Source organism: Protobothrops mucrosquamatus, unplaced genomic scaffold (assembly GCF_001527695.2).
Source record: "Protobothrops mucrosquamatus isolate PMUCROS unplaced genomic scaffold, P.Mucros_1.0 scaffold1157, whole genome shotgun sequence".
NCBI classification, from domain to species: domain Eukaryota; kingdom Metazoa; phylum Chordata; class Lepidosauria; order Squamata; family Viperidae; genus Protobothrops; species Protobothrops mucrosquamatus.
In genome coordinates this window covers 416,158-429,541 of record NW_015387372.1, presented here as the reverse complement: position 1 = coordinate 429,541, position 13,384 = coordinate 416,158, and the positions used below count along the sequence as shown (strand labels likewise).

The 13,384-nt window shown below is 47.9% G+C and overlaps 1 protein-coding gene across 1 annotated transcript; it reads left to right on the top strand.

The window, feature by feature from the left end:
- Positions 1–150: 150 nt before the first annotated feature.
- GMFG (glia maturation factor gamma) lies at positions 151–8,931 on the top strand. Its single transcript, XM_015820682.1, has 7 exons — positions 151–327; positions 1,530–1,626; positions 2,270–2,319; positions 5,837–5,886; positions 7,306–7,388; positions 8,282–8,355; positions 8,689–8,931. The coding sequence occupies exons 1-7, from the start codon at positions 325–327 to the stop codon at positions 8,758–8,760; spliced, it is 429 nt and encodes a 142-aa protein (XP_015676168.1). The 5' UTR covers positions 151–324; the 3' UTR covers positions 8,761–8,931.
- The last annotated feature ends 4,453 nt before the right edge of the window (positions 8,932–13,384 follow it).

The window sequence follows — 13,384 nt, the reverse complement described above, 5'->3', positions numbered from 1 at the left end:
GACGGCAGCCTCGTCCTAGCCTTAATCTCTCCTTGCCCCTATTCTCCTTTGAAAAATACTCCTGAATACAGCAGCGTAAGTTCCCACCTTGTGGTCTGGGCTGCTCTTCCTCTTTTGCAACTAAAAATGCAAACCTTTGGCGTTGCTCTATGCTCCACCCCACCACCAGCAATTACTTCCTCCCGATCTGTCTTTCCTTTCCATCTGTCGGATGCAAGAGCTGAGCTGAAGAGCAACACATCCTGCCCAGAGGAAAAAGCACCGAACCCGGAGCTACGAGATTTCAGCAGACGAGGAGATAAGGCTGGAGAGCAGCAGGGCAGAATGGTTAGCTTAAACAATTCCTAATTCTGGGTGGGGCCCTTGCTTCAAATATTGGGTTAGCTGGCTTGGAAAAGTGACCTTTTTATTTTGTTTTATTTTACTGGTTACTTTGCCATTCAGTCGGTCAGTCTTTCAGATGCAAAAATCCATCTGGGGGAGGTTTTGAAGGAACCGTTCCTTTGCTATCTCTCAAAACGAAGCTTCAAGAGAAACAGCGATGGCCCCAGTTGAGGCTCATGCTGAAGGTTGGTGAAAACGCGCTTCCTCTCCTGCGGTATGCTGGATTGAAAGCTCAGCTTTTCAAAACAAGGGTGTTTCGGAGTGTTTGGGACTAACTGAGTTTAAGTTATCTCAAAGTGGCGGACTGTCTTGTGAAGGTTTAAGCCTGTTTGGTCCTGAAATGAAGAATCAGAATTGCATTTTCTCAGGTTTTCAAGAAGCGGCTGGAGAAATTTCATTTAAGCATAAAACATCCTAGAAACCAGGTTGACAGATGAGATTAACTTGACCCCTGATAACCTTGTGGTTTTTGGTCGGTTCAACAATACACACAGGCAACATGGATTCCACTGCCAAAGATCTAACAGTCCAACATTACAATGGTGAAGTGGTGGAGGAGATAAGAGTTGAAACAGAAACTGTAACAGTAGGCATTTGTTGGTCTCTGTAATTAAGATTTGATTGATTATAGGCAAATATTGCATGGACCAAACATGTTCAGAATGAGGATGCAGGAACCAAAATCCATGTAAAAATATATGTTTTGTGGAGGAATAGAGTTAACTTCGTTGTTTAAAAAAATGAGGAACTGCAAAAGCAGAAAGACATTAGAAAAATATTGCCTGGTTGCGAACAATCCCCCTGTCTTGTGCAACCAGCTCCCCCATCCGTCCCTAACCATGTAGCCACATGGAAATTGGAATTTTTAGTATCAATTTCAATTAAAGTTTATAGTTACTTCTAATCCTTTAGCTGTAGAAAAACAGACTTATGGTTTTAAGAAAACAAGCTTATTTGGCATATGTCATCTGTTCCCATTTGGGCGTGGTTGGTTTTTTTTACTGGATATGAGACTCAAATTTTTGAAAATATAGGCAGCCCTTTGCAGTAATCAAAGAGAAAAGGAGATCCTTGTTGCCTTCAGGAAAATGAAATAATGCACCTGAGAGAAAATCCACATTGCTTTTTCTTTCTTTCTTTTTTAGTCAGATTCTCTGGTTGTGTGTGATGTAGATCCGGAGCTCATTGAGAAACTAAAGAAATTTCGTTTCCAGAAGGAGACTAACAACACAGCTTTAATTAGTGAGTGGACCACCTATGTGTTGCAAGTTCATTTTCTGTCCCATGTTTTCTCTTCTTGAATGTTCAAGCGTTGAGACTTAGCACAATTATTAGTGCAAAACAGTGTGCCTGATCCATATTTCACACAAATTTAGTGCTAAGCAGCACTCATATCCTAATGCATTTCAAGAATTTGTGCTTCCTCAGTGATTATGCATGTGTGTGCTCTGTGTTTGCATATGTGTTTATGCTTTTAATGAATTCATTGTACACCATTGTGATTGTGTTTTTTAAACCCAAGAGGACAGCAGCCTTCTACTTTGAAATGTATCAGCACTTTGCGGACCTTATATTAAAGTGGCTTTGATGTTCATTGAAACTCTGCTGACAGCTGTAAAGGCAGCCTTTAACATCAGTGAATTTGTCATCACTTTAAGTGAAGGAAATACGAAAACAGCTCGTGGCTGTTATCCTGTTTCCTGTAGATTTCTTCAGCGCTATTAAAAAGTCAGGGCTTCCAGATTAGTGCTCTGTGCCCACCCTGGTCTAGCAGCCATGCTGGAGGATTTGGGAAGGAATGGGTGATAACTGAGGCTGCAAGTTTTCGAGGAACCGGTGGAGGTAAAAAAACATGTTAATTGGTTTCTCCTGTCTCTGTCATCAGTGAAAGTTGACAAAAATAGACAACTGGTGGTTCTGGAGGAGGAATTTCAGGTAGGCACAACTTTTATTTCATCTTTAAAACTAAAACGAGTACAGTATTCCCATTAAAGAAGCCCACCCATATTTTGAATGTATTTAAATACCTATTTGTAATTCCAATCTGTAAATTAAAGCAGCATTTAGAGTAGAAATAGGAATGGAATAGAATAGAATTGGAATATAATTCTTTATTGGCCAAGTGTGATCGGACACACAAGGAATTTGTCTCTGGTGCATTAAGCTCATAGTGTACATATAAACAGGAAGTAATAGGTCATAGATCATAATCATAGTTGCAATCATTCATCAGATAATTTAGCCTTCGAACATATGTTGGTTGAAAAGGATCAGAGAATTGTGTAGCATGTGTTTGCTGCTAAACACATTACAAAGAGCACTTAAACTGCAGAGATGACTCGTATACACATTAAACCAGGGGTGTCCATCCCTGGCAACTTTAAGACTTGTGGACTTCAACTACCATAATTCCATAGCCAGCCATGCTGGCTGGGGAACTCTGGGAGTTGAAGTCCACAAGTGTTCAAGTTGCCAGGGGTGGACATCCCTGCATTAAACCAAACCAGAGGATGTAGACAAAACTGCATCTTTTCCTCTAGTCTCAAATCAGTCAAAACTGCAGAATGTTCTCCTTTGTATCCAATAATGTGCAAATTTGCAGCATGAGAAGGGCTGCATCTCATGAATAGTTCTCTAGCTGCTTAAGTGCAGTTTCATATGCTAAAATATTTTTTTTTGTAAAACTAGAAAGACATAGAAATATGTATCTTATTATAATCAGAGGAGATTATAAAGGAGTTTTGCCTTTGGGGCGTAAAAATGAATGATCTACACTATGGATTAAGATAAATTATGAGCCAGCTCTTTTCCTTGTGCGCAATGGAAAGGTAGCAAAGCTGTCAGATCCTAAATCATATCCAAGATTGAATGTTTTTTCACAGAGGGCACTGAAATCAACCTCCTTTTTCATTCCTTTTTCATTTGCACTCATTCACGTGTGCATGCAAATACATGCGCAGGAATACACATTCCATTTCCACTCCTCTTGATCTTAAATCAGTCATCCAAAGAGTAAGTTCCCAGCCTGTTCTGCCACTGCTTGAGTCTGACTTAAGGCAACTTCACTTTTCCCCCCCAAAAAGCAACTCTTCCATTACACAGCCCAGCCTCCTGGATGTAAATTTTGCTAGAAATTACTGGGCCGGACAAAAAGCAAATTGAATTTCAAATCAAATTTATTATCTCATGGGAACAATGTGCTGATGGCATTGTTTGCCTTCCTGTTTAATTCAGTATGTTTTACAATCTTCACGCATGTCAGCAAGATGTTCATGATTTGATCTCTGGTTCACTGCTTTTTTCGCGAAGCACAAGGAGTCGGTGGGATTCTGCGGAATGCTTCATTTTATCAGAATGCAGAATCACTTTAACGGTCCTGAGGGAATCCTGAGAGCAAAAAGCGGCACTTAATAATATTAGAGGCAGGACGAGGCAGAAAATGGATGCTTCTAAACAGAATTAACCACTTAGATTATTCAAGGGAAAGCCGGGAGTCAAGAACAATTACTTCCATCTTGTGGGATCCAAATATTAATTGATGTTCTGTCCTGAGATTACCCCCCGTGATGGAGGTGGTCCTCGAGTTACAACCACAACTGAGCCCAAAGTCTCTGTTGCTAAGCAAGACAGCTGTTCAGTGAGTTTTGCCCTGTTTTACGGCCTTTCTTGCCACAGTTGTTAAGCGAATCACTGCAGATGTTAAGTTAGTAACAGGGTCATTAAGTAAATGCGGCTTGCTCAGAAGATTGCAAAAGGGGATCACGTGACCCAGGGCACTGCAACCGTCGTAAATATGAGTCAGGTGCCAAGCATCTGAATTTGGGTCATGTGACCGTGGGGTGCTGCAACGGTCGTAAGCATGAAAAAGTCCCTTTTTTTCAGTGGTCACTAAAGGAATGGTGATATTCAAGGGCTACCTGTACTTGGGCTCCTGTTCTTAGGTTGTCCAACTCTGGGAAGGTCTTGTGCTGCTGACTGTTGCTGCCCTTCTCACCCTCCCCTTGCAAGCCCCCCTGAGGCCCCCTTGCCCAGAATTTATGACTGGGCAGAGAAGGGCTGGCGGTGGCACCCTTACCAAGGCTTCTTCCCTGGCTGCATCAGTTCTGCTGCCTTGGAAAGGGTATGAGTAGGGACCTTGACAGAGGCGGCTGCCAATCTCTTTAGTCAGAATAGAGCTGGAAGAGACCTTGGAGGTCTTCTAGTCCAGCCCCCTGCTCAAACAGGAGACCCTGTACCATCTCAGACAAGTGACTGTCCAGTCTCTTCTTAAAAATCTCCAGTGATGGAGCGCCCACAAGTTCTGAAGGCAAGCCGTTCCACTGATTAACTGTTCTAATCAAGAAGTTCCTCCTTAATTCCAGGTTGCTTCTCTCCTTGATTAGTTTCCATCCATTGTTTCTCGTCTTGCCTGCTGGTGCTTTGGAGAATAAGTTGATCCCCTCTTCTTTGTGGCAGCCTCTCAAATGCTGGAACGCTGCTATCATGTCCCCTCTAGTCCTTCTTTTCTCTAGCTTCTTTGAGCTCTTTCTCTCTCTCTCTCTCTCCTAAACAACCGTGGCTCTTTTCAGAGCTTAAGCACCTCAAACGCAGTGGAACAAATGCAGAAAAGAACTTTCAAGGCCCTTTTTTCACCACACCGAGTCAGAGCAGGCAGCCTTCAGAGGCAGAAACTTCCCCATTTGATGCAGGTTGAGTTTGCAGAGCGAGAAGCAGCCTCACCGTTGCTGCTTCCTCCTCCTGCGCCCCCACCCTCCGCCGCTCTCGAGAGCTGCAAGCAACCATCAGCATTTTATGGACCATTTTATTCCACTATCTGGAGTGTCAAGAGGCTCTGCTGAGGCTTTAAACTGTGTTGGCATTTTGATGTGAAACTCGGAATGATAACTGTCACCTGCCCAGACTTCCCAGCTCCCTTTAGCCGGAGCAGCTCCACCTGACGCCTGGCTGAAGACGGGTTGGAGACCCTGCCGTAAATGCCTCATGGGGGTTTAGTGCAGGGCGGGGAGGGGGGGGGAAATCTCTGAACATTATACCTTGTGCTAGTGTATAATAGAAACATAGAATCATAAGACTGGAAGGGACCTTGGAGGTCTTCTAGTCCAACCCCCATGCTCAAGCAGGAGATCTTATGCCAGGAGTGTCCAATCGTGGCCACTTTAAGACCTGTGGACTTCAACTCCCAGAATTCTTCAGCCAGCACAGCATTTGTCTGAAATGAACAGGGGGTTGGACTAGAAGACCTCCAAGGTTCCCTTCCAGCTCTGTTATTCTGCGATATGAAAACATTGCACGGCTTACATTTTGGACACGCTTTCCCTGCTTCTAACCCCACAAGCCCCCTCCTCTCCCTCTTTTACAAAGTTGTGTGTAGGCTTTAGCTGAGAAGTCTCCCCCATCTGTGTTTGCAATCCTCTGAGGTCCCGCCTCTCCCCTCCCCTCTTCTCTCCCGCAGGACATCTCTCCCGAGCAGCTGAGTAACGAGCTACCTGAGCGCCAGCCCCGATATCCTTCCTGAATCTGGTTCCCTCTCCTGTGTACTTCGGCATCTGTCCCTACCTGGAAGCCGCTCTGTGTCGTTCCCCTGCTTTCAGGACAGACCAGAGGAAGCCTTCCCCCACCGAAGGTGTAATTAATTCAGGAAATTTGCTCTCAGGAGGTGGCAGAGTATGAGAGGAATCTGCAGGTTAATTAGCAAAATCTTACCCAGGGTTAATCGCTAGAATGTTTAAAGGATAGTCGATGGGGAAGGCCATTTCAGCAGACAAATATCGCCGCCCGTAGTTTCTCAGGAACATCTGGCTGACTATCCAGAAAACTGCGTGAATAACTAAATAGACCTTTGTTCTGACCAACAGCCGGATCCTTTTGGCTTAGCATTTTCTTCTTCTTCTTCTTCAGCTAATAGTTTTGGGCTGTATAAATCTGGATGACCACGAGATAACAGCCTTACAGGTCGTTGACTTACAATAATTTTTTTAGTGATTGTCACTGAATGTCACTGAAAAAAGTGACTCATGACTGTTTTTCACCCTTACGACCTTTGCAGCATCCTCACGGTCACGTGATCGAAATTCGGAGGCTTGGCAACTGGTTCATATTTATGACGGTCGCCGTTCCCCAGGGTCACGTGATCCCCTTTTGCGACCTTCTCACAAGCAAAGTCAGTGGGGGAAGCCAGATTCATTTAACGACCATGTGACTAAGTTAACTGCAGTGATTCACTTAAGAACGGTGGCCAGAAAGGTTGTAAAATGGGGCAAGATTGACCGAACAGCTGTCTGACTTAGCAGCAGAAAATTTGGGTTCGGTTGTGGTCGTAAGTCGAGGCCTTACCTCTATTGGAGTTTTCTCTGTTTCTGTGCTGCTGCCTAATGCTCACCCAGGAGCCTGCCGCCCAGATCGGTTTGACCTGTGTAAAGTCACTGCTGGGCAGAAGGCAAACAGTGTTACTTGTCCATTGTGTCACATAACAAATAGCAACATAAACTGGCAAACTCCGTTCCGCTGTGCCGTAGCCATAGATCCCAGCTAACAGAACAGCGTGGCCAAAGGCGGTTCAGGCTGTCTGGGTAATAGGGAGAGAATTAAAGCGGCTATAAAGAGGCGAATAGTTCAAAGGAGAAACGGATCCTTCCTTCCTGAGGTTTTTTGAGCAGCAGGCAGAGAGTATAGGTCAGGCTGTAAGGGACAAAAATATGTTCTCAGCCAGGAAGCCAGTCTGGGTATCTGGGGATTATCTTGCCAATGTGGTAAAGGCAAGGTCAAATTGGGGAGCACTCCCCAAAGCACCCCTCAAAACGAAGGGATGAAAATCCACCCGCCAAAGGATGAAGCGGATCTCGGTAGGCTTTTCGGAGTCCCTGTCCTCCTGGCTTGCTCTGAGATTCCCCGTTGTTTCCTTGACTGCCCGTGTGTGTCCACATTTGTTGTCTACAGCTACAGATACACGCACGATGATGGGCGGGTCTCTTACCCCCTTTGCTTCATCTTCTCCAGTCCAGCTGGTAAGATCCGGTAACCATCTCAACCGGGGTACTTGAGGTGGGGCTGGTTTGTAGGAGGTGGGCTGGATCCCCTATAACAGGGCTCTCCAACCCTGGCCGCTTTAAGACGTGTGGACATCAACTCCCAGAATTCCCCAGCCAGCCTGCGCTGGCTGGGGAATTCTGGGAGTTGACGTCCAGACGTATTAAAGCGGCCAGGGTTGGAGACCCTTGCCATATAGGAATAAATGCAAAGCTTTGAAGGCTGCAGAATGTGATTCTGAGTGGGCGTCGTTGCAATTTCCCCTTAGGATCCTAATACCGATAGTCCTCATCTTACAACCATTTGTTTAGTGACCTTTTGAAGTTACAATGGCAGTGAAAAAAGTGTCTCGCAACCTGTCCTTGCGCTTATGGCCCCACTGTCACTGATCAGAATTGGGGCACAGCATGTATGGACAATGGTCGCAGCCTCCTGGGGTGATTGCCATTTGTGAATCCCCACTCCTCCACCCCCCTCCCCAAAGCTGGCTTCCAACAAGCAAAGTTGATGCAGGAAGCCAGGTTCACTTAACAACTTAACAGCCAGGGTCAAAATAATGGTAAAAATTGGCCGTGACTCTCTAAGCAACTGCTTTGCTTAGCGAGGGAAATTCTGACTCCAACTCTGGTCGTAAGTGGGGGACCGCCTGTCCTGTGTGGTTTCCCATCAGCGCCTTTTGGTTCTGCGGAGAGAGAGAGAGAGCGCCCTGGTCCAGCCCCTGTGTGACTTTGGAAGGGGATGCCGCTCTCCAGCCCAATCAATCCCATCTCCTTGAGTGCCCGTGAATTATGCCACCCGTCGCAAGGCATTCTGACTCAGATAATGAATGCTAATTGCCAATAAACCGTTCTTCCCTCTTCCTTCCACCCAGGGTGCAAGCCGGAGCAGCAAATGATGTACGCTGGAAGCAAAAACAGGCTGGTGCAGATAGCTGAGCTCACAAAGGTATTTAATCCTGATTTTTTTATTTTTTTTTTATTTTTTTTTACTGTTTAGTTCTGCCAATCCCTTTGACTCTTCCGGCTTTGGGGGCAATTTTTTTTTACCCTCTCTTTCCTACGGCTGCTGATCCATAGAATATAATTACCAAGGTTTTTTATTCATCTTGCTTTCCTTGCTGCCGGTCGCTATGTATTCCCGGTGAGTATTGGTGTCGGATTTATATTCTCCTGCCTTGGATTTCAATTTTGTAAAATGTCCCATTTATATGTAGCATGGAGCAGAGTCATATGTAGCGTGCTGAATTATTAACGAGGGCGGCCATTCTCTTCTGACTAGGTCTTCGAGATCCGATCCACCGAAGAGCTGACGGAGCAGTGGCTCAAAGAACGCCTGGCTTTTTTCCGCTAACCCCGGGTCATTCCAAGAAGACCCAAGTTGTCACTTGAGCCCCAGCCTCCACTCGGTTCTGCCCTTCTCTCTCTAGAGATACCGCCACCGGGAGGCGCATAGCAGAAGCTGTCGCTCCGTCACCATCTTTGCTCCATCAGCTTTTTGCTGGTAACGAAAATGTCTGCAAATAAAAGTGGCTGATTCTACGTTTTCCTCTCTGAAACGTGGCCCTGAACTTGTCGCCTTCGGGCCCGGTTGGAGTTTCCAGGAGGCGCCCTTTGGCTTGGCACTAGGGGTCTCTTTCTCTGACCCGGCAAGACCACGCTGGTGGGTCTCCCTTGCAGTGTAGCCGTTCGCCACCCGGGGGCACCGTCTGCCCACTGGAAAGGTCCTGGCAAGGTAGAGTGGACGCCCAGTCCTGTATTGGGGTGACCAGCCTTTCAAAGCCTTTTAACAGTGGGACGGACGAGAGGAATGCCCACAAAGGCAGCTTTTCAAAGCCTTCCAGGGTGGCGAGACAGGAAGCTGCACGCTTGCTCTGTTCTCTCAGCAAACTGGTCAGATGGCCTTAGAACTAGGCTGAAGGGATTCTCTGGCAGGGAGAGGGCTCTGGCTGTGTTGCACTTGAGCAGAAGAGAATATTTGTAGCTCTGGTGTGAACCGGGGGGTCCTCGGTGCTCTCTGGTCTTCTTGAAGGGAGGGGGTATGTGGAGAGGAGGAGGAGGAGGACTGTGGGATCCTTTCTTGCCGCTATTTCATTACTCAGCTAGGTAATATCATCACTGTTCTAGCCCTGAAGATGTTACCTAGTTGGGTAATGAAACGTCTCCAAGAAAACCAGCAAGCTCAAGGAGCACCGAGGACCCCACCCTTCAGCAGGTCGTAGAATCCTAGGGCTGGAAGGGACTTTGGAGGTCTTCTAGTCCAACCCCCGGCCCAAGGCAGGAGACAAGTCCACCTCCCAAGCTCACCTACCCAACACCTCAGCACTCTGTATACTAAGCCAAACATTTGCTTACGTTGTGAGTCAACAGAGCACACAAACCAACAATGTTCATTCGGTAATTTGGTTCAAGCAGGCAATCTCAAATTTTGTGACACTGCGGTACCCTCAAACGACAAAAGGTGTGCGTGCTGCGATCTTCACGAACAAAGCTAAATGGCAGATCAATAGCCAAGACAAGCACTGTAATTGGGGTTGGAGAAATGGCTGAACCCCCAGCTTTGGATCTCTCCTGAAATCCATCCCAGGCTTGGTCCCTACTTAGCTTGCACGAGACTGAGGAGGGGGCAAGTTCTGACAGCCACCCCTTTGCCCCCTGCCCAAGCTGGATCAGCCGTCACAAGTAGAACAGAGTACTTTATTTGGCCCAAGTGTGATTAGACACACAAGGAAATTGTCTCCTGTGCAGAGTTTGTCTCTCAGTGTGTATGCAAAACAACAAAATCATAATCATAATGACTACCTGTACAGCAAAGCTGGCTGGGGAATTCTGGGAGTTGAAGACCATACGGCTTAAAGGGGCTAAGCTTGAAAAACACTGGTTTATAGAAATTAACCTTGATGGCTGAACTTAAACATGCCTTTGTTCTGACGGAAAATATATACCGTATTTCTTGCTTGTTTTTGCAGATATTCTTTTCCTGGAGAGGAAAGTTGGGGTTTTTAAAAAAAAAAAAAAAAAAAAAGTGAAAGAAAGTTTGAGAAGGGAGATTTTACGCAGCCGTTCTTGGCTGGCGAGAGTTATTAAAGTATAGTGGTTTGATTACTTCCTCCAAAGGCTGGAGATAGATTGTCACGGGCAGAAAAATGCTGCATTTTACAGATTTATCATCCTTTTGGCATCTTCGCTGAGGGAGGGCAAGGTCCTCCAGAGATGGGGGGTGGTGGTCATCATTGCTTCATTTATATAGATGGAGTGGGTTGCTTTCAATCTCTCTGCCAGTTTAATCGGAGGAGCGATTATTAAAACAGGCTGGCCTGGAAATTGGTTTGGCTGATTGGAAGGACAAAGAGGACCCTGCCCTGGAAAAAGAGTTACCCCCTCCCTCCCTGGAATTCAGGGTCTCAGACCGGGGAGGGGGAGAGGGGGGGGCTTCCTCCGGATTCTTCCCCTGGGCCAAGCTGAGGAACTCTTGTGCCAAAGGGCTCTGGGGGTCTGCAATGCCAGCGCTGGACAGCAGAGGGCGCAGAGCAGTTGTCCTTGGATTTCAGGGAGGAGGGGGCTGCACACAGGTAGTCCTCGACCTATGACCATAACTGAGCCCAAAATTTATGTTGCTAAGTGTGACATTTGTTCAGTGAGCTTTGCCCCATTTTACGACCTTCCTTGCCACAGCAGTTAAGCGAATCGCCGCAGTTGGTAAGTTAGTCACACGGTCGTTAAGTGAATCTGGCTTCCCCCGCTGGCTTTCCTTGTCAGAAGGTGGCAAAAGGGGATCGCGTGACCCCGGGAGTCTGCAGCCGTTGTAAATAGGAGCCAATGGCCAAGCGTCTGAATTCTGATCACGTGACTGGATGCTGCAACAGTCGTAAGTGTGAAAAACGGCCCTAAGTCCCTTTTTCAGTCTTGTTCTAACTTTGAAGGGTCACTAAGCGAACTGTTGTAAATCGAGGACCACCGGTACGGTATTTTGGTGGTGGTTGTCGTGATGATGATTTTTTAACACGGAGGAAGATGGAGGAAGGGATGACCGTAAGGAGAAGGTGACCTGCTTGCAGCTGCAGGACAACGGGGCGTGGCGGTTTCTGCCGGGAAGAGCCAGGCGGGGCAGGCAGAGTGACCCCGGGGTCTTTTGCTTGGGGCCTGAGGGCACCGCAGGGACCCCCACCCTTGCACAGACCTCTGTGGCCACAGCTGACTCTGGGCCAGAGTAGAAATCCAGGGGCACGCCTGCAAATGCCTTTTGGGCAACCTGGTGACAAAGCTAGACGGATGCCCAGGCTGGGAGGGGCATGCCAGCTGCCCGCCCTGACTCAGTTCCACCTCTCGTGGGACACGCTTGGGCTTCACTCCTCCGTCTCCCTCACCGGCGAAAACAAAGCCTGGCCAAGCAATGCATCCCATTGGAGGTAGCCCTTGACTTACGACCATCCCCTTCCCTCTCCCCTCCCTCCCTCCCTCTCCCTTCCTTCCTTCCTTCCTTCCTTCCTTCCTTCCTTCCTTCCTTCCTTCCTTCAGACAAGGGCCTAGAGAGGACCCTTCCTGGGAGGCTGGTGGCCGGAGGAGAGCCTGGACATCTGTGGTCCTCATCAGGCTTCAGAAACCTCTGGGTAAAATCCTCCTCCCTCCCCATGTGCCTCTCCCCCCCTTCCCCCCCCTTTTCTGTTTCAAGCTCTGGATGCTGCATCTCCATGGAAACCGGCTGGTTCGTGAGGGTGGCCAAAGCCACAGCGCCTGGCTCTCATCCTTTCCGATCGCTAGCCCTTCATCGGAGGGGCCAGAGGGGGGCTTCCTTCTGGGGGGGGAATCTCACACACAAACGCAGGCTGGGAATGCGAAGGGGAACGGGGCGCAGGGCAGCTCCTCCAGGCAAGCCCAGCCCTGCCTGGCCGTTGTGCTTCCTCCTTCAATTGCCCACCTTCCCAAATCCTCCTCCCCCTCTTACTGTCCCGCAGGCATTGCTCTCCCCCTCCCTGGTCATGCCCTACATGGGGCTCCCCTTCCCCTGGGCTCTGCCCCACCAGCCGTGAGAGCCACAGCCCCCCGCCCCAATCCAGAGCCTTGTCCGAGGTTGCTGAGTTTAGAGGGGAGAACTCTGCACACGCTCTTCTCTCGTTGCCCACTTTGCAAGCTTCCCGCAAGGGGGATAGTGGACAGTTTAATGGATGCTCTTTGGATGGGGATGTCCCAAAGGCAAGAGGGTGGCTACAAGGGGGGGGGTCGAAGACCTGTGGACTCCCAACTGTGCAATGCTGGCTGGGGAATTCTGGGAGTTGGAGTCCACAGGTCTTAAAACCACGAAGGTTGGACATCCCTGATCTAGAAGATTTATACACAATCTGTGTGTTTATAATTTGGGGTTTTTAACCCATTTGCAGCATTCCCAAAGAGATGCTGTTGTGTGGCAGACATGGATTTCCTCTCACCGTGGCTTCCTTTGGGGCGGTTGGTGGTCCGAAGAGTCACCGTAAGCAAAGCCACCCCTAAATTTCAAGGGCTTCTGCTATACTCGTCTCTCCCCGAACGCAGCGAAGATAATCTCGCAAACGAGCGCTGCAAAACCCAGAAGCCTTTTGCTTCCTCTTCCTTGGGCTTTGCCTCAAGAGGGATGCTGCAGAGCGGATTCGCAGGCACAACCTCCGTGACAGCAAAACCGATTCGCTTATCTGGTGCTAGGAAAAACAACAACAACGATGCCTCCGTTACTTTCATAACCAGCCCCGCACACCTAACATCGAGGGTGCTTCCTCCTCCAAAGAAACGGTGCACGTCAGAATCACGACTCTGGTATCACCTCAGACACAAGAAAGCATTTGTTTATTTGATGGTTGGATGGATGGATTTCTATAGCCGCCCATCTCAGTCAATGACTCTGGGCGGTGGCTTACAATTGAAAACATATTATTACTACAGGTAGTCCTCGACTTACAACAGTTCGCTTAGTGACCGTTCAAAGTTACAGGGGTCACCAACACCAG

Bases quoted from the DNA above. Each gene is read 5' to 3' on its own strand.
- GMFG (XM_015820682.1), top strand. The intron at 5,887-7,305 runs ATATCCTTCCTG...GTGTGTGTCCAC, and splicing joins CTACCTGAGCGCCAGCCCCG to ATTTGTTGTCTACAGCTACA. The intron at 8,356-8,688 runs GTATTTAATCCT...TCTTCTGACTAG, and splicing joins AGATAGCTGAGCTCACAAAG to GTCTTCGAGATCCGATCCAC.